The sequence below is a fragment of the Bacillus rossius genome, chromosome 1, assembly GCF_032445375.1.
Source record: "Bacillus rossius redtenbacheri isolate Brsri chromosome 1, Brsri_v3, whole genome shotgun sequence".
Taxonomy (NCBI): Eukaryota; Metazoa; Arthropoda; class Insecta; order Phasmatodea; family Bacillidae; genus Bacillus; species Bacillus rossius.
In genome coordinates this window covers 367,387,779-367,409,761 of record NC_086330.1, presented here as the reverse complement: position 1 = coordinate 367,409,761, position 21,983 = coordinate 367,387,779, and the positions used below count along the sequence as shown (strand labels likewise).

General features: G+C 41.2%; 1 protein-coding gene across 1 annotated transcript; it reads left to right on the top strand.

The window, feature by feature from the left end:
- The first annotated feature begins 712 nt into the window (after positions 1 to 712).
- LOC134528403 (trypsin epsilon-like) lies at positions 713 to 21,625 on the top strand. Its single transcript, XM_063362001.1, has 7 exons — positions 713 to 853; positions 5,080 to 5,198; positions 6,967 to 7,067; positions 9,628 to 9,760; positions 12,611 to 12,724; positions 15,993 to 16,160; positions 20,962 to 21,625. Exons 1-7 carry the CDS (start codon positions 808 to 810, stop codon positions 21,157 to 21,159), a joined length of 879 nt encoding a protein of 292 aa, XP_063218071.1. The 5' UTR covers positions 713 to 807; the 3' UTR covers positions 21,160 to 21,625.
- Positions 21,626 to 21,983: the final 358 nt, after the last annotated feature.

Here is a 21,983-nt window from a genome sequence, read left to right as displayed (position 1 = left end):
AAAAACACGAACAGAATACTCCATAACCATTTCATCTGTACACAGAATTCCAATTCAGAAGGTTAAGGTTTTTAATTTAAGTAGGGATATCTAGTTTTGACTTTCCGAGAAGCATATGTTCAAATGATTCTTCACAAAATCATACAGCACAGCCAGTGGCGTATGCTGTGTGTGGAGGGGGGAGGGAGTTTATGAGGGATCCCCTGAAAAAAAATTATCATCCCCACCAAAAAAAAAAAAGAAAAGCATTTGAAAGCAAACAGCTAACAAAGAAGTATATCACCAATCGCCTCCCCCTACCCACCAAAATATGAAATGTTTTGATGTATAGGGCTCTCTTATTACCTTGTTGTCGATGATATACTTATATATAATTACAAACCAATATCACAAATGACTCAAATAACATTTGTTAAAGCCCAATGATTTCATGTTCGCAAAAACAAATTTTCTCTCGCCCTAATCACCTTGATGTAAATAATGAGTAGCTACAAAGTTTTCAATCTCCGGCACCCTGGTAATCAAATCGCGTTAGCCCACGCTGACTTGAGTTCAGTAGCAGAAACATTTTATAATGCGAGGTCACTTACTGCCTATCAGTAACTAAAGAGTGTGTGACGGAAAAGGAGTATAGGTTATCCAGAACGCCATCACTAATTGGGGATTATCGGCGGGCAGTTTTATCGCCGGCACTGCTAACTCGCATCCTGTCGTAAAGCTCGCGCGCCCCACAGCCTGGCCACCGCCATCTTAGAGGCTTGTCCGCCTCCCGACATCCCGTGGGCTGGAGGGCAACTCTTCCGCGCCATGCTGTTCGCGGCGGTCTTGCTGGCGCTTGGAACACGTTTCCATGGTAAGATACAACGAAACAATATATCCCTTAAAATTTTCCACAGTTGAAAAGATAATAGAGCATTAAAAAAATTGGTTGTCTGTAAAGTCGGTTTACGGACGATAGTTTAACGTGACGTCATAACAAAACATTGATGAAATGATTGATTCATTTTAATTGAATTATCACTATTTTGTATGGATACAAAGGAGTGAAATGAAATCTACAATTTAATTGATAAATTTACTTTTATTTGCACTCATTAATTCATATATGTTTATTACTTAAACGAAGAGATTATTTTAACTATAACTTTTATACACGTTTGCTATTTAACTTCTTCCAATCTGTGTTATTCTGTTAAGGATAGGACGATGATAGGAAAAGTAGGAAGCGAATAGGAGTGTTTCAAGTTTAATGTGCCTGGATAAAGTCAAATCGATGGTTGTTCCAATCGAGTGGAAGAGAGATAGATGCGGCGCAAGCGTACAATGAGCGTAACGGGACACAGCGTAACGGGATAATGTGCGTTACGGGACACTTTTTCGTGCCTGCAGCCGGGGTTCATCGATTTATTAGACGTTGTCACGTCAAAAATGGTTGTGGCTGTGTCATGGACATGGCCGTGTGTTGTACGTGAATACGTGTACGTAACAGGTAATATTTTCTATATAAAATATAAAATACGCTATTTTTTTATTTTAACACCATATATATTCACTGTAACTATTTTACACTAATGTTTTATACAAGCAATCGATAGCTTTTGACGAGAGCTGACGATTGAAACCCAAAACGAACGTTGTAGCTTCTCCGAGTCAAAAGTTATACTAAATGGAAATCTCGAATCCCAACAAAATGACCTCAAAATGGCACGATGCGTCACAGTCCTCACTTAGTTGTAACGAATTCTTTGATCCTTTAGCTATCCAGTGGTGTAATTAAATTTTGTATGGAGATGATAGAAATGTAGCTGCAACAACAAACTGTATCCTACGATGTCGTTATCATTCGTTTTTTGAATTGTCTCCCACTATGGAAGCAATTTCAAAGACGTATTCACGTCAAAATGTGGCAAAAGGGAAGCGAAAGAAGAATTTCAAGTAATGAAATACCAGCAAGTATTTTCTTCATCTTCCTAGATACTTCCTAGATGGCTTACTATTTATATCCTCAGGTTCACATTCGTTCGAACCTAACCCTTTCACAAACCTTAACTCTATTACTATTGACTTGAATAAGTGATATTTACTCACAAATTGCCATCCAGTTAGGGTATAGCAAAATGTTAACAAAATGAAATGTCCATAGGTTGTAGTCCCCAGTGAAAGTGTCGTCTATCAGGTGATTGTTCTGAGGAGGGGCAACGGCTTCCTAAATGGAGGGAGGCGTGTGACGTCAGCAGGAGTGTTCTTTGCGGTCGCCACGACTGGCAACGGTCGCTCCGAGTCTGCGCGCATGACTGTTCCTCCACGTAGCTCGCCAAGATTCGAAGTTTCTGTCGTTAATTTGTACTGAGTGGCCAGTTAACACGCATCACGGTTCTGTTGCAGGATAGGGTTTGAGGAACAATAGCCCCCGCAGGGACAATTTTTAGTATTTGATTTTTTTAGGTTGATATATTTATGTTTATTTTAAAAATAAAATTCGTATATTAAACCTAAATCTCATCAAAGGTTGTGTATTTGAGAACATTAAATAATATTTGAAGGCCAATCTCGGGCTTTTTAATATATATATATATTTGTAACTGCATCCCTTTCTCTGTAGCCAGTAGATAGTATCCGATCACTTTCCTGGCGATTCGGGTTCAATCCCACTTAGGTTACTCATTATTTTTGATCGATTCTTCATCGATAACACGAAATAATAATAAAAAAACATTAAATAAAATACCATCATGATGATTTTATACGCATTGTAATATTTTTCTTGTACTTTATATAAAACTGAAATTTCTCTAATTTCCCTTTGCGGGAAACAGCGCGAATGTAGGTACTATCAAAATACATTAATTAGTTTTTTTTTTAGCAACGGAGCACTCCAAAGATTACGGACATGTTGAAACACGCTTGTTATGCTGTTTTGTAACAAAAAAAAATGCGCGTGGTGCGAACAAAAAATATTGTTTTCCCTATTTGTTTTCATGATAAGTGTGTGCACAAAATCTGTAGAAAATGCCAGTGACAGCTATGTGTAAATATTGCCACACTTTTTTTTATGTATTTGAAAAATAAATCATGTTTAGGATTTAATAACAGCGATTAGTTGTTTGTATTAGCTGAACGTATGTCGTAAAGAAAACAAGAAATTAAAGATATTCTTTTCATTAAATCAACACGGATTTTCATGTTATCAATTAAACTTCGATAACAAATCAAATCAAGTGGTATTGCACCATAGTCACCAGCTTGGTGGTCGGACGCTCTAACCGCTGGTACAACTATGCATTAATCTTTCCAAGTGCAACTTTACGGTTGTATGAGTTGTGCCTCGTTTATTTGATAGGTAGGGACACCTGTATTTCGCGATTTCTTTTCATGACAAGGTATTTCAATAACACTGTAGCTTTTCCTAAGAGTCATGGCAAATTGTGAGGGTGCAGCAGTACGGTGACCACATTCTCATTGGCCCCGTCAAGAGCGGGACGACACCTCTCACCGACCTCAGCCAATAACCACAGGAGAAAAGCTACAGTAATCGAGAGTTGGGTTTTCTCCTTCACGGGTGGATTGCTTTTGGGGAGTACTTTACTTTCGCGACGGGACGTGTCGCGGTTGACACTCCCGATGTCACACCACCACAAGTTAGACACCCGTCTGGGAACAGTCTTCAACACTCCAATCTTATTTATCTTTTTAAAGTTATTATTTCGCACGCTGCTCCAAAAAACGAGTGCCCCAAAATTCATAAATAAATTATTCAAAAGGTTTTTAGAAAAGGAAGAGATCAGATTAATAGCATTTAAAATGAAAAGAACGTAATTACTCGAAATGTGAAAAACTTTAATGAGACCATTTGCGCATGAGCATGGTAAGGAATTTAAGTTACGACCAAATATCAAAAAAATTACAATTATATCTAAAACCATTTGCCCTATAAAGTTATAGAGGCTCTTAATATAGCCACGTTTTAATATATACCAATAAATAATAAATACTGCAATAAACGCATAAATAAATTCAGACATTGATACCAAAACCGTTCTATATATATATATATATATATATATATATATGTATAAATAATAAATTACAATACTATTCAAGTAAAAGTTAGTAAAAATTAATGTCTCTCTAAAACATCTTCATTACACCCGGGTGAATTTATTTTACGGCGCTTCATGGCATGCTTGATGGAAGGTTCGGTAAAAATGAGTACAAGGACGCAACATACACTCGACGTGGGAATTAGGGTCTTTTGGCAAAAAAACATTTTCAAATTGTTCACTGTTATGGTGGGCAAAGTTTATATCAACGCCCCGGGGTTACAGGGGCAAAAGTTCGGAGCCGGAATCACTTACTTGGATTAAACGTTGTACGTCGCATCCCACCCCGGACCTCCTAGCCCGGAGTTTAGCCGGCTGTACTTTAGCACACATGCTAAATGCTTCATTAACGAAAAAGGTAGCGTAGACTTTTCATCCTCTTGGCAGCACCCACCACAATCTAAGTATTTGCCGAAGTTCAATATACGTCAGCTGATTTATGTTAAAAAATATTCACGAGTCCCCGCCGGCCCAATACCACGAGCCATCACCCGCGCTCGTCACGCCCGAAGCGCATACACGTCCACCACGGCGATCAGCTGACGACTCCCTCATACAGCTCATTCCGTCCCTCTTGACGTATTTCCCCCACCACCTTATTGCCTTGGAACAGTCCATTTCAATCTTCACGGGGGGGGGGGGGGGGGGGGGGGAGCGTCGAACACCGTATTATGATTCAAAGTCCAAAACGATATAATTAAATATCAAGAAACTAAACCATTTAAAAAAACATAATATAAAAACATATTTAAAAATAAGATTAACAAAACTTATAAAAGACCAATACTTATAAACAAAGAAAAAGGGCAAATACTAAAACTAAAATTATGTCACAGCCATAATTCAACATTAATTAAAATAAATATAAAATCAAGTGGCCATGCCACCTATGGCCACAGACGTCAGATTGGGTGACCCAAAGCTTGTGACTTCTCCTCGCGAGTCTGTGGTACTGTGCAATCCGATGATTCTCTTGCAGATGTCAAAGGTCACCCTCTGGAAAAGCGGGTCCTCGGTGCCGATGACTCGACGGCGAAGGAAAACATGTACAAAATCCTCAACGGAGAACCGGCCAAGCCAGGGGAGTATCCATTCGCGGTAAGTCCTTCCCCAGACCATGGCGCCGTGCGAAGTGCTGCTTCCACACGGGTCGTTACCACAACGCCGAAATACCATAACGCCGAATGTCAAAATTGACAACAACGCCATCAGCTAGAAAACTGCTATGTACCACAACGCCGAAATAACAACTGAATGAATTTGTGTGTGTTTCTTAAATGTACCTTGACGCCGAAATACCACAATCAAACTTAACCTTATCTAACCTAACCTAACCTAGCATAATATAACCTAACCTAACTTAACCTAGCCTATCCTAGCCTAGCCTAACCTAACCTAGTCTAACCTAACCTAGTCTAACCTAACCTAACATTTGTGGCAGTCCTGCAATGACATTTTTCGGCATTAGTGTATTTCGGCGTTGTGGTACACAGCAGTTTTCTAGCTGTCGGCATTGTGGTCAATTTGGCATTTCGGCGTTGTGGTGCGCCCCCCTTCCCCACACTTCAACAGTCACTGTCTAGCACGACGTTCGGGGTAAAAGCTCTGCCTTGTTGAGATACCTACAACTGTAACCCTACTCTCGGTCCGTATTGTCGAGGTGTTTGTAAACATTAATCATTTCATTTTAAAAGGTAATACTCATACTACGAAAGAGGATAAACTATTGTTTATTTATTTCTAAGGAGTATTTATTTATTGTGAAAAGAGTAGTTTGACATTACTTATTTATTTATTTATGTGTTGGCCATAGTTTACCGGAAATAAACCTGAAACGATGTGGGATGAATAATACTTTTATTTTTCAGTCAACACACCCTACACCCCTTGTCCTAAGGAGATTAGACGTCCCTGTACCAGCTCTACTGCTAACCAACCAACCCCCCCCCCCCCCCAATGTTGTTTGTTGTTGAAATATTATTTTATTTTTAGTGGCATTTTGCAAATCTTGACTGAGTCCGAGTGCTTCCGCCACAGTATTACGGAACGTGTCCACATCGAATCCCTCTAAGGGAACAAAATGGCAACCGTTTTCATAAACGGGGCCCTGCGCGAGGCTAAAAAGAAAACTGGTTCCAACGCATCCTAGCGGACGTTTCGCATCCATCGACCCAATTGTTATGGCAAAAATCCTTGGGATAGCAGCACCATCGCTCAAAAATTGGATTGCACGAAACAGACGCTGAAATTACTTTTTAAGTTGCAATTATTTCTTGTTTTTATAGTTAAGGTGGACTAAATGTATTCCAGGATAGTTTCGCTGTTATAACGTTTAATTTCGCACACCGACCTCTTGCTACCTTATTTTTGTGTCTTGGAATACCGGCCTAAGTAGAGCCGTGCTATCCAGTTTGGATGCTGTAATGAGCCACGCCATTTTTATTTTTATTATTTTGGATTTTCAGAAGGGCATAAAATCGACCTTAGATTAAATTTTAAAGTGCTGGTCAATACCTTTCGTTTCAATTATTGCGTTTTCATGAAATTCATATTAAAATAAAGATCATATTGTCTCATTTGATGATGCAATAACAAATGAATTTATTCTTTATAATAATTATAAAACCAACCCAAGTATAAATTATCAGATTTTTGTTTAAAGAACCAATATCATAATTCAAGTAAAAGGTTGGCTTAAAAAATTTTTTGTGTTTACAATTTTTTCGGAGGATGACCTCCGAATATCCCCTTCTCTAGGGATACTCCGTAATTTGAAAATAAGATAGGGCCTGGAAGAAGTAGGTAAATGGTCCAGGACCCGTGGAGCTAGCTCTCCCACCACTGGGGCGTGGTCTGGTGCCCCCAGGTGTCCCTGGAGGTGGCGGGCCAGCACTTCTGCGGCGGCACCGTGGTGTCCCAGTACTGGGTGGTGTCGGCGGCGCACTGCTTCCCCACGCCCAACATGAGGCAAGTGTACCGGCCGGCGTGTTCGGAACACGCCCGCTGGTCTGCGGCGCCGGGCCGACTCGTGTTCGCGCACTACACAGCGTGTGCAATCATTTCACGATAAGTCACATACTGGGTGACTGAATAAGGTGCGATACATATTTCCCAGTCACCTCATTTTATATCTACATACTCTTATAATAACTCTTTCATTGGACCACGAATATGCGAATAGCGTAGGTAATACAACAGTAGAACTATGATAAGTAACTGTTATTTAACAATTAACATAATCATACCTTTATCTTGTCTGAATATTATTATGTTTTCTTTAGATACAGGACGTGAAATAAAATGTACATCACTTATAGGTACACGGAGTATGAAAACAGAATTAATTTGAAATTGTGCACATAATGTACACGGATGGAAAACATATTGTGCCTAGTAAATAAAAAACCCTCCGCCATTTTGAATAACGTTAAGATGGCGCCCTTCATATAATGAAAACAATATGGCAGCCATGATGTTATAATTAAAGATAGCAACATGTTCTTTATTAAAAAATTAATTAATTAGTTATTAATTAAAAAGATTTTTCCAATTTATAGTTATATATTTACGGATTTTCAAGATGGCGGACAGTATTTAAAATGGCGGAGGATTTATGTTAAAATTTTTCCCGTTAAAAACTGATAATATTTACGGATTTTAAAGATGGCGTCCGTAACAAAAAGTGCAACGTTTCTAGAATCCAAGATACACGACCGTAAAGAAAAGTGCAACGATGACATACAAATCCTAGATGTCATGCGTAACGAAATATGCAGAGTTATAGAATCCAAGATGGCAGGTATAACGATAAGTGTAATGTTCAAGAATATATGATGTCGGGCGTAGGTAACGAAAAGTGCAACGTTTGAATTACACATTTTAAAAATAATTTTTGGATTTTTTTAAAATTTAAGGTCAAAAATTAAATAATTTCAAGTTTACGGTCAAGGTAGAGGTCGTGACTTTGGTAACTCAGGGAGTCTTGCTGTTAGGAGTCTTAAGCCGCTTTTAGGAATTTGGGTTCTTTCAAAGGCAAAAAGTCTTTTAAGGCATTTCGATTTTTTGAATTTTTGAGGAATAAAATGGGAAATGTTTCCCTCAAAACGGGAATTTTTCCCCCTCTATACTGGGAAATTTCTTACAATTTTGAGGAATTTTGAGTCATTTTTGAGGAATTTAGAGGAAATTGACACTAAGATGGTTGCCGTGACGTCATCGGAGAAGTAGGTTCCAAGGCAGCAGACGCTACCTGTCACCTCCAACTCAAACCGAAAACAGCCACCGGAGACCCAATCATGTACTATTCATGTTTGCATTACGAGATCGAGTGCATGGACACTTATCCTCCCTCTTGATGAGAACTATATTGTGGTACGAACCGCTATGTAATAACATTTGGTTTCAGATGTGCTTGCCTGCTGCGTATGTACTTCAGTGAGTGAACTGTGTACGTAAACTTCCTAGTGCAGTAAAATGTCTGGGAGCGAATGTTTGTTCTAAAAGCCACATACTGTAACAGTGTATTTTATACGCGTGTTTAAAAATGTTTAGTGAGAGTATTCAGATAGTTAATTAATATGTGACATTTTTTATAAGTATAGTTCAATGTCTTAAAAATGACGTACGAAGTTCTGTTATAAAAATGTGAAGTTATTGTTTATAGACGCATTACCTAGTTTTAGTGTTTAACATAATTTTTACGAGTAATCCTTGTTTAAAATAATCCAAATCTAAATCTTATTTTATGTGCTTTTAAAATTGTATAGCTGTTATTATATTGTGTTGTTTGTTTCAGGATGTAATTTATTGCAAAGCCAAAATAACTGTATTTGGAACACATTAATACTGTGTTATTTGTACCTGACGCATTTAGCTTGACGGCACGGTAAAATATTCCAGGAAAATAAAAACCCATTCACTTTTAGAGTCTGTTTGAAACTGTAAAAATAAAATGGTTTGGATATGATACACTTTTCTTTGTCAAGTCACTGTGAAATAACTTTCTACTTGTCAGAAACCGAGAGCAATGACCCGGGACACGAGACGCGAGATCCGAGACTCGAAACACGAGGCATGAAACCCGAGGTATGAGGCCCGAAACCCGGGATTCGGGGACCAAAACAAGGACGAGACATTGGACACTAGACCCAGAACCCGAGACACGATAAACGAGACCCAAGTCTCCGAGACACGAGCCACGAGATCTGAGACACGAGACCCGAGACCCAACACACGAGAACCGAGATCCAAGATCCGAGATACAAGAGACACGAGACCCTAAACCCCGAGACTCGGTACACATGACACGACACCCAAGACCCGAGACCCGAGACACGAGACCCTAAACCCGAGACACGAGACCCTAGACTCAGAACCCGAGAAACGACACTCGAGGAACGAGACCTGAGACCCGAGACAGGAGACCCAAGACCTGAGACGCGTGACGCGTGACACGAGAGCCGAGAGCCTGCTCGGGCCCTGCGTCGCCGGCGGCCACCGCTAGTGGTGCTCGGTGCTCGCCCCCCAGGTCGCTGGTGCAAGTCCGGGCCGGAGTCACGTCGCAGGGTCGCGGCGGCACCCTGCACCACGTGGACCAGGTCGTCAGCCACCCGGAGTACAACGAGCCCAGCCTCTACAACAACGACATCGCGCTGCTCAAGGTCCCTGTCCGTCTTCATTCGCTCACTTTCACAGGCGGTGCTCCAACAGTTTGTTTTCCCGTCACAGTACCCATTTTAAAGAAATGGTCTTTAAAGATCAAACACTTTGGGCATTGACACTGATGGTTACAGCGGAATATGCCATCACACACTTTCGTGTCTGTCTCTAATTCACAAATAGAACCGCCCAATGTTGGAACCACGAATATAATCTGTCTTTGAATGGTTACCGCAGTGAAAAAGATTAATTTAAGAAGTTTTTTTATATATATTCCGTTGCTGGTTACACTGCATGTAATAAAAACCTCATCAGCAAAAAATATATATATATATGAAAACACTCAGGAAACAGGCCAAAATCAGCCGATGTAAAAAAAGTTAAGAACATAGATAGCACAGAAAATACCGCGGAAGGAAATAATCAGAAAAAGATTTACTTTGCACATAAGAACACAGTGGGCCTTCTAAGATAAACAGTTGTGGCGTTTGTGTCCTCAGGCACAAACAGTCTGTCCTGTCGTCGTCGTGGTGTCCAGAGTATCTGTACATTCACGTCGCTGTGTTCGTCTGTTTGTCGCTGTGTTGTCAAAGGTATTTTTTTGGTCCTTATTAACTGTTGTCGTAGTTTTCAGCCCACTGTCTCCATTTGCGCTGTAAAATTTTTCTATTCCTTCCACGGAATTTTTCTGTGCTGTCCATGTTTTTAACTTTCGGCATCGGCTGATTTTGGGTGATTGCATTCAATCATTCTTGCCCGTTATGGAGATTTCTTATGACATACAGTGTCACCAGCAATGGTGTAAGTGAAAAAAAGATTAAACTCAAAGGTTTCCCTCCACAGATCACGTGCACAGTCTATACGATCATTAGTCTATGGTTGGCGTAGTCTGCCTGAGGTGCAACGAAGACTAATGTTACTCTGAAATGTTGGATATTTTATAACAACCATAATTCATACTCATAGTTCACACCCGCAATTTTGACGTCCTTGATAACGAGAATACATCAGCATAAAATAATATAGACAGCTGCATATTAAAAAAAAAATTCCTTACAGCTCCAAATTTTCACGCTTAAAAAATAATGTAAAAATTGATGGAACTGAAAAATGTGATGCTCAGATGATCATACTTTTTCAGTGTCTTGATCTTCAACCATTACTTCTCGTAACGACAAACAAGAATTTCCCCCTTTCTTGCTGCAGTAGTGGACAAATATCCCGGAGCTAGAAGGTCTTAGTCTTAGGTAGACGCTTTGCTGTTCTACAGGCTTCTGATGCCTATTTTGTGATAAACAATTTACTTTTTTGCACGAAAGTCCTGAGCGTCGTATCAAATAATTGACAAGGACTATAGACGATTATTTAAAGTGGAATGTTTGCGCCAAGAGGTATGAATTTAACACGGAAAATTATTCGGCTAGCTCTTTTGGATGGAACTAATATTTTAGACTTGAAGGATGTAGTTATTTTCAGACGAAACACGGACATTCTACCACAGCGGGATTATCACTGGCTTAGTCAAAGGTTACCACGTAACTATCTAATATGTTAAGACATTTGACGAACATCCTTTCGTACAATAAAAAGCTAAATATCAAATAATTATTTTTTACGTTGGTTGATGAATGTACATACATCGGCAAAAATAGCTTAAAATACCATTTTAAATGACACGATCAATATAAACGAAATTAAATTGTGGTTTAATTAGATTTTACGGCCCGCCCGGTGTTAATAATTATGGACGTGACGTCAATTACATTCCACGCAGGGTCCCAGCTTGTTTTGTTCATTAAGTGTCCATCACAAAGCCAGCGGCTTATCGCTTCTCTCCCATGAAACAAGAACCGACCATTCGAATCTCTGGAACAGAACTTACGGGAAACTCAGCTTACAAGTTTCTACTGACTTGATTCCATGCTTTATGCATTGTTTCCGTAACGCTTCACGTAGATATATATTAGGTAAATTGTACAGGGATCGCAGTTTTTCCGTAAAATTAAACACAACAGGCGTTTCTCCATGCACCTCAAAAACAGCATTTCAAAATTACTACTGGTTTTTGAGAAATTGCCGTTTATAGGTTAGAATAGCCATCATACGCAGTGGCGTGGCCAATGACAACTTGCTTTAGCGAAGCCGAGAATGTTTTCCACGAGAGATTACCGTTGAATGTTGTTGCTGCCCTACTTTTTACTTGATACTAGCTGCAACTTGAGCCTGTGGTTCTCCAGAGATCCCTAGGAATATAGCTTAGCCGAGGCTGTTTACTAAAAATCAGCAATGTTCAATGTCAGTATGTTACAGCCGTTATTATAAATTATTAACAAATAATTTATATTATTTCCTGTAATTCCCTCTACCTGGTAAAATATTTTTTTATTTATCTTGGAACGAATAGGGAAAGGTGTAAAGGCTACTATGTACAGAGACCGGAAAAATTAATTCATTTCGCAATAGTTTTAATACACATATCTTTTAACTGGTTCGCTGATGTATACATACATCTTATAATCGTAAACATTTGCGCTGCTTTTGTTATTTGGTTCACTGGATGACTCTGTGCCAATGAGAAACCTTCAAATGAAGACGTATCGAATCGCAGGCAAACCGGTTGAGACGACTCAAAAAGATGATGAACTGGCGTTATGTGCCCGAATATACACAGCACTGTGAAGTCCATCCTGTATGTCATCGAACCCGCGAGTTTTTTTTCCCCCCAGTCTCCATCCATGTAAGATAGAATAATTCGGACGGATGTGGGGCGGGCCGAGAACTGAGTGCCGAGTGGTCGTGCTCGAGACACAGACCTCGCCCTTGATGCGGACACCTGCTCGATTGCCCGCCAGGTGAAAGAGCCCTTCACCGAGGCTGCCGTGAGGCCGGCGAGGCTGGCTGACCACAGAGACCTCCTGGACCAAGGCACGGATGTCGTCTCTGCCGGATGGGGCATCACCACCAAGGTAAACAACCTCTGGAGGCATCGCCACAACGATACCTTCCCTCTGGGGGCATTACCACCAAGGTAACCGCCCTCTGGGGCATAACCACTGAGGTAACCACCCTCTGGAGGCATCACCACAAAGATAACCAACATCTGGGGCATCACCACCAAGCTAAACACTCTCTGAGGCCATCAACACCACGGTAACACCCTCTGGGGGCATCACCACCGAGGTAACCCCCTCATCTGGAGGCATCACCACAAAGATAACCAACATCTGGGGCATCACCACCAAGGTAACTACCCTCTGAGGGCATCACCACCAAGGTAACTACCCTCTGAGGGCATCACCACCAAGGTAACTACCCTCTGTGGGCATCACCACCAAGGTAACCGCCCTCTGGGGGCATCACCACCAAGGTAACCGCCCTCTGGGGGCATTAACACCAAGGTAACCGCACTTTGGGAGCATTACCACCAAGGTAACCGCCCTCTGGGGCATAACCACTGAGGTAACCACCCTCTGGAGGCATCACCACAAAGATAACCAACATCTGGGGCATCACCACCAAGCTAAACACTCTCTGAGGCCATCAACACCACGGTAACACCCTCTGGGGGCATCACCACCGAGGTAACCCCCTCATCTGGAGGCATCACCACAAAGATAACCAACATCTGGGGCATCACCACCAAGGTAACTACCCTCTGAGGGCATCACCACCAAGGTAACTACCCTCTGAGGGCATCACCACCAAGGTAACTACCCTCTGTGGGCATCACCACCAAGGTAACCGCCCTCTGTGGGCATCACCACCAAGGTAACCGCCCTCTGGGGGCATTAACACCAAGGTAACCGCACTTTGGGAGCATTACCACCAAGGTAACTGCCCTCTAACGTGTTATTTATTAATTGCGTGTACGATTTTTTTTTACATTTTACATTTATGTTTACATAAGGGCATCACCACCAAGGTAACTACCTTCTGAGGGCATCACCACCAAGGTAACTACCCTCTGTGGGCATCACCACCAAGGTAACCGCCCTCTGGGGGCATTAACACCAAGGTAACCGCACTTTGGGAGCATTACCACCAAGGTAACTGCCCTCTAACGTGTTATTTATTAATTGCGTGTACGATTTTTTTTTACATTTTACATTTATGTTTACATAAGGGCATCACCACCAAGGTAACTACCTTCTGAGGGCATCACCACCAAGGTAACTACCCTCTGTGGGCATCACCACCAAGGTAACCGCCCTCTGGGGGCATTAACACCAAGGTAACCGCACTTTGGGAGCATTACCACCAAGGTAACTGCCCTCTAACGTGTTATTTATTAATTGCGTGTACGATTTTTTTTTACATTTTACATTTATGTTTACATAAGGGCATCACCACCAAGGTAACTACCTTCTGAGGGCATCACCACCAAGGTAACTACCCTCTGTGGGCATCACCACCAAGGTAACCGCCCTCTGGGGGCATTAACACCAAGGTAACCGCACTTTGGGAGCATTACCACCAAGGTAACTGCCCTCTAACGTGTTATTTATTAATTGCGTGTACGATTTTTTTTTACATTTTACATTTATGTTTACATAAGGGCATCACCACCAAGGTAACTACCCTTTGCGTCAAACACGCACTCCGCAGTTGTACTGGAAAACAACACGAGGCCATTGTCTTGGCCTTTGGGTCGAACCCATGCCGCGGTGTTCAAGTCAAATTACCTTTCCTGAGCCTTGCAGTCAGTATCGTCACCCTGAGGATGCTGCTATCAATTATAAAAAAAATTGTGAATCCATTAAAGAAACAATAGCTTAAATATCGATTGTGCCTCTATTAATACCACATTGCGCAGTCTGCTTCAGGCAACGGGAATAGTTGTTTCAATTTATAATTTTTTTAAGGTTGATAATATTACTTCTTATTTGTGTGTACATGCAAAATTAGTTGAAGGTTACTTAAATTTAAAAACCCTTTTAGGTGTAAAATCAAAGATTCATTTTTTGTGAAAACTTAAGCTTATTAAATTCTTACGGTATATGTTGTTACACACGTAAGGGACATTGTCAAAATTTTAATATTATTTTTTTAAAATATATACGCTCACTGACATGTATTAAATTATTTTGTATAATATGTTATATTTATATAAGTTGCATTAGCATATAAAATACAAAGTATTATAAATCACAAAAAAATTATAAAAAAATACGTTCATTTTTTTTGAAAATACGACATGTAACATTAATATTTCGTTTTTACTGGAAGTCAATTAGACATGCAAAAGTAACATCGCAAGAAGCAATACAAATATGATAGGCCCTATAGCAACAACCTAACACTGTATTGTAACTACACTGTAACAACTAACACCCAGCTCGTTGTACAAACAAACCCGTTCGCGCAATTTTATGTTAAAATCAGGTTCCAAGGAAAAAATAACACAAAAAAATATTACATTACGAAACAATATCGAAATCGAAATACTTTAAGTAAGTATGTTCTCTGCACACGATGAACATTAAATGATCACGGGTTTCTCATGACTAGGCTGCAGGATGCACACTTTTGCACGCACATCATACCACAACTGACGACTCGTGAACGACAGAACCCCCACAGTGTTGCTATCTGTGGAAGAAATAACGAACTACTGCCAGTTCTTTGTTTTGGAACGGCTAAGTGACAAACTAGCTCCGGTCTCATACACCAGTTTGCATTTCAGCTTGTTTCGAATGTGTTCACGTGACTAGTGTAAGTTGTCCACGCCAAGCTGTTGGGGCCAGTTGTGCGCGCTCCCGCTAGGAGCGCTGAGCGCAGTGGTCAGTCTCGGGTCGTTACCACAACGCCGAACGTACGATAACGCCAAATACCATAACGCCGAATGCCAAATTGACCGCAACGCCGACAGCTAGAAAACTGATGCTGTGTACCACAACGCCGAAATACAGTAACGCCGAAAAATGTTGCTGCGGGGAGGGGGGGGGGGGGCACAGGAGCAAAATGAAAAAACAACTGAATGAATTTGTGTGCTAACCTTACCTAACCTAACCTTTGTGGCAGTCCTGCAATGACATTTTTCGGCGTTAATGTATTTCGGCGTTGTGGTAATTCGGCGTTGTGGTACACAGCAGTTTTCTAGCTGTCGGCGTTGTAGTCAATTTGGCATTCGGCGTTATGGTTTTCGGCGTTATTGTACGTTCGGCGTTGTGGTATTTCGGCGTTGTGGCGCGTCCCCGTCAGTCTCTAGTCCGCGGTGTGGTCGTGGCGCGGCAGGACGGCTCCGGAGGGCCCAGCCCCGACCTGCTGGAGGTGTCGCTGACCGTGGTGGACCGCAAGAAGTGCAACCGTCTGCCCGGCATCAGCCACCTGTACGAGGTCGGCGGTCTGGTGGTCACCGAGAACATGATCTGCGCGCGCGCCAGGGACAAGGACACCACCAAGGTGAGCACACCTCAGGTGCCTAGCATCAGGTGCTCGGCGCGACGCACGCTTGATGAGGGACATGGACACCACTATAGGTGAGCACACCCGCGGTGTGTTGCATCAGGTTCCGACTCGGTTCCACCAGCTTGAAAAAATAAAACCTGTCTTCGCTCATTTGGATAATGTACATTAAACTTAGGACGCGCAAATACCTATCAACCGTCAAAAAAGTAGCTATACAAATGGTAAAGCAAAAAAAAAAATTACTGCAATATAAAAAAAATATAATCATGTATCTTTCCCCTGAATGATTCTTGCAATAGGTAATATTTATTTAAAGTTGTTTCGTGGACATCAATTGCGTAAGTCCCAAAAAATATTTTTAATAAATACGTAAATTATTTTAGTCTCTTATTTTTTTTTGAAATTACTGGTTTGGTGTTTATATAATCATCCCAAGAAAATATAGATACTTTATTTAAATATTTGAATTGAAACTTCTTTGCTGAGGCTGCTACAATTTTCGAGCATTACGAAAATTCCGAATGCATGAGGGGAATAGTTAGGTACATGGTGGGGGAACCGGGATAGGAGGGGAATAGTTAGGTACATGAGGGGGAACCGGGAAGTGTATTTCCAGACCCTAGGTTGACTCGCGTGCTGGCCCTTGAAGCGCGCTGGGGTTGGTCGCGGCACTGGCGGGGGAAGAGGTCGGGCTCTGGCGAATTTTTATGATGATAACGGTTGTTTTGATCTTGGAGGGTAAGGGGAAGAAAATATGCCATTATAACATGGCTAAGGGACACAAAGCCAGAGTCTGCTTGAAATAATAAATGCAAGTTAACATAATGTGTACTGCTGCAGATTCTGAAATAGACTTGGAAAATATTATTTCAGAAGACACTGACGGTGCATAATTCAAAATGGTTAACAATGAAATGGACAGTGAAGGTTTTAGTTTGGTGTTATTTCCAAGGCTGAGGAAACTAAATGCGAAGGAAATTTAGAGTGAGAAATGCGATTGGTGGGTGAAGAGATTATCAGAGGTTACTAAAAAGATTGCACTTAAGAAAAATTAAAATAAAAAAATTATAATCATTTAAATTTTGTGTAAGGTATCTTTCGGTAGATTTTAACACTTTTTTTGTATATATTATTGATTCAAACTAATAATTAGTTTATTATATATCTTTTGAAGTGGAAATGATTGGAAAACAAATTCTACTTAAATCTGCATGAAAAATACAATATTAACAAATAATTTTATGATGTAGACAATTCATGTATAATTTACAGTTAATTTAGTCGTGTTTGTAGTTAGAATCGTAAATTTACATTGAATTAAATGTTAAATTGCAGTAAGTATCTATAAAAACTCTTTTTAACTAGTTATATTTTTCAGACAGAAAATTTTGTGATGAAGGTATCTTACAGAAACCTCATACATAACAGCTTAAAATTCATAATTTATAGCTAGTAAAAACGTCCGAATGAGTGCAGTAATAATAAATTATTAGTTAAATACATTTGGAACAAAAACAATTACAGATACATTAATCAAACCACACTCGTATATTAAAATAATAAAATTCTTAAAAATAAATGCATGCGTGTGCTTACGGAGGTGCCTTAGAAGTGGCCGTGATAAAATCTAACTTTTATATTTATTGCATGCAAATAATTTATAGAAATATAATCAAATCAATCAATATAAATCAATAATTTTCTTAAAAAAATTAATACTCAGTATATAACAATCATATGTGAAGTTACACATCACTGGGTCACGTGATTCCTCAGTACCCTACATACGTAGGTACAGATTTGTTTCCCAAATCAACAGCTATGTTCCAACCTTTTGGTCGGCATCCACCACCACTCCTCCCAAATCTGCGCCCTTAAGGGTAGATTGAGAGTCGGCTTACAGATCCATTTTTTACATTCCAGAGTAAGTGATATTACGACAGAGCTGTAAAGGGATTACCCCCACTTTTTTTTGATCAGTAAGTTGTTAAGAGCCTCAGTTTGACCAGAATAGGGCAACCCAGCTTAGTCATTGCCTTCAGCCCTCTGCCTCACTCAGCTAAACGAGACAGTTGGCTGTGTCCTGACTCCCACATCACAGATATATTCCGACCTTGCGGCTGGCATTTCTCAACGTTCCCCTCCCAATATGCGCCCTTGAAAGGTAGTGTGGGAGTATCGTACCAGTTTTCTTTTTAATATACAGAACTGTGAGGGATCACTACCTATTGTTGATTGCGAGGGTGTTAGAGCTTCGGCACCGACCAGCGGCTGGGGCCACCAACCCAGCATAGTCGCCGCCTCAGCCCCTTTACCACTCTCAGCTGACCAGACAGTGGCTGTGTCCTGAGCCCTGAGACTTCATCAGCACTGCTGGCGCCTTCCCCAATCTCCCACATCACGCTTGGACCCCTCAAAACACCCAGTGAACCCGTGGTCCGGTGGAGGCCTATCCAACCTCTGTTAGCTGTCCAGGCTAGTACCCGAGCTGTGTCGTCGCTCACCACGTCGACTCCGCATCAGGCTAGGGTACCTTGGAGCCTGCTCCATGCGATCGGAGCACCACTACCAAGTACGAGTCCTACCCAATCAGAATCCAGGGCCTTAAAGGGAACCTAAGCGGGATCTTCCCGCACTACTACCAACTTGGCGTCTATTCGGCAGACTGTTCGCCAGCTGCTAACCGACTGCCACTCTTCAGAGTTACTCAACAGGATGTCCTCGTCTCCTCGGACTACCCTCCGACCCGCCGTACCTCGGCCCGGCTGATTTACAGCCGGTTAAGGCCTGGAAGTGCCTGAACTCATCCGGCGGCGACCGCAGGAAGCCCTGGCTAGAAATGACAACCACGGTGCATGCACAGGAGGGCCTCGGGGTTGCCACGGTACCTCCCCCGAACACTGAACTAGGGGAACGTATCACACCTAGGCGAGTAGTTTACAGCTCTTTTTTTTAAGCCCGGATGCACCCGAACACAGGGGCGCCTTTCATGGTCCTTCCATTATCATATAGGCCTGATCCATTCACTATGGGGCCCTTTGGAGCCGAGACGCTGGGGCTCGGTAGTCGAACCCCCCCCCCCCCGGAAAGTCACTTGATGTAAGCTTTTGGACATACGCCATTGCTAAGCCAGAGGTGCCCACCCCCCCCCCCCCCCGAAACACTATGACTCACCCCCCACTAACCTAATGATGGCCCCCCCCCCCGAAATTTTTTATGCCATTTTATCAATGATTAACTCAATTATTTTATAATGTTATACTTTTTTAGTATTATATTTTATCACATTTTGCATTAATTAAAACTGATTTTCTACTAATAATCATTTTGGTCATATCAGGTAATATTTCCATCCTGAACCGACAGATGCCAAACTGCTTTTGTTGAGGAAAGTGCGGGGTTGCCAATTTGATTTACAAGATCCCTTTCAATTATCAAAGCACCAGAAACGTATTTTCACATTAGAAGCTATAATTATGTAAATAATATATACATTTTTATCGTCTTTTAACCACCCCGCCCCCCTGAAATTTTAATGACGCAGTCTGCGTCGTTACCCCCCCCTTGTGGGCACCCCTGGCTAAGCACTTTTTCTGTAGAAGAAAACTAAAAAAATACCCGAAAGACAAAAAGCACAAATTAAGCAAAAAATGGTTGTTGTCAAAAGGATATAAACACCACATAATATTTAATAACAGGAATATGGTCAACAAACAGAGAAAAAACAGGTTTCTATCGCATCTGCTGTTGCCCGCAGTTTCTGGTCAATATGTTGTTTTTGGTCGCCATTAATTTCTGGACGCCATGTTGTTTGTGGCTACCATATCGTTTCTACCCACCATTTGCTTCCAGTCGTCATGTTTTAATGGCCACCATGTTGTTTATGGTCAATATGTTGTTTTTGGTCGCCATTAAATTCTGGACGCCATGTTGTTTGTGGCTACCATATCGTTTCTACCCACCATTTGCTTCCAGTCGTCATGTTTTAATGGCCACCATGTTGTTTATGGTCAATATGTTGTTTTTGGTCGCCATTAAATTCTGGACGCCATGTTGTTTGTGGCTACCATAACGTTTCTACCCACCATTTGCTTCTAGTCGTCATGTTTTAATGGCCAGCATGTTATTTCCGGTCAATGTGTTGTTTTTGGTCGCCATTAAATTCTGGACGCCATGTTGTCTGTGGCTACCATATCGTTTTTACCCACCATTTGCTTCTAGTCGTCATGTTTTAATGGCCACCATGTTATTTATGGTCAATATGTTGTTTTTGGTCGCCATTAAATTCTGGACGCCATGTTGTTTGTAGCTACCATATCGTTTCTACCCACCATTTGCTTCCAGTCATCATGTTTTAATGGCCACCATGTTGTTTCTGGTCAATATGTTGTTTTTGGTCGCCATTAAATTCTGGACGCCATGTTGTTTGTGGCTACCATATCGTTTATACCCACCATTTGCTTCCAGTCATGTTTTAATGGCCACCATGTTGTTTATGGTCAATATGTTGTTTTTGGTCGCCATTAAATTCTGGACGCCATGTTGTTTGTAGCTACCATATCGTTTCTACCCACCATTTGCTTCCAGTCGTCATGTTTTAATGGCCAGCATGTTGTTTCTGGTCAATGTGTTGTTTTTGGTCGCCATTAAATTCTGGACGCCATGTTGTTTCTACCAACTAGTCGTCAGGTTTTCGTGGTCGGCATGTGGTTAGTGATGTTACTGGTTCTTACTGGTCGTGACGCCACTGCACGGCAGCGAAGGGCGCCGCTATCGGCCTCGGTGTTGTCTTCAGGGGGACTCCGGCGGCCCGCTGCTGCGCCGGGAGGGCGGAGACCTGGTGCTGGTGGGCGTGGTCTCCTGGGGCGAGGGCCAGGGCAGCTGGGACAGCCCCGGGGTCTACACGGACGTCGCCAAGTACGAGAAGTGGATCTACTGGACCACGCGCGAGGACGGAGCGCACACCGAGCCCTCCTTCGCCGCCGACGAGTAGCCCGACCCGAGACAGACCACAGCTCTGTCAATGTAGAGCCCGCAACATTTATCCCACGCAGTTGTAACCTATCGGGAATAATGTTATATCGTTAATAGCCACCCAACTGCCGAGATAATAAATGTTTCTCCTTTGTGAGCACTTCGACATAGCTCAAAAGACAGTTTCTTAAAAAAAAAAAAAAAAATTATTTGCGAATGCTTACAAAATCCATTAATTTGATTGATTCATAATTTATTTTTAAAAAAATGCATTTTAATTAATAGCCATCAGAGAGAACTTAACTTCTCTTTTCACGAAAGTTGAAACATTTTCTAAGTTCTATATTGATGAAGTATGTTGTTTTTGTATTTACTGTTTAAACTTCTTTTCATTATATTATTGTAAACAAAGAGAGAGAGAGAGAGAGAAAACTGTTTCATACACCAGAATATATTTGTGCAGTAAATAAATTGTTAACATTTGATTTTTTTTTTTTTACTGATAAAGCAACATATGAAAAGTAAACGATTTTATTTTTTGAAGTCTTGTCATTGTAAACTAACGCCATCTGGAAGACTGAATAGTTCCATTATCTTTGGAATAAAAAATGATATCTACGTCATTTCTTGTTGGAGAGTTATAATAAAAGCAATAACCCTCTTGAGATTAGCATAATGAAAGAGATTAAAAAATAACTACATTATTAGTAAGAAGAATAGATGTGGTGATGCGTATAACATTTCACATAAAACATACTTTATATATTGTCATATTTTTTCTTCTAATGTGTCACGCGGTTTTTTTTCCACAGATGTCAACGTAACTAAGGGTAGTTTAGTGTT

Bases quoted from the DNA above. Each gene is read 5' to 3' on its own strand.
- LOC134528403 (XM_063362001.1), top strand. From the start codon at position 808: ATGCTGTTCGCGGCGGTCTTGCTGGCGCTTGGAACACGTTTCCATG. The intron at 854-5,079 runs GTAAGATACAAC...ATTCTCTTGCAG, and splicing joins GCTTGGAACACGTTTCCATG to ATGTCAAAGGTCACCCTCTG. The intron at 16,161-20,961 runs GTGAGCACACCT...TGTTGTCTTCAG, and splicing joins GGGACAAGGACACCACCAAG to GGGGACTCCGGCGGCCCGCT.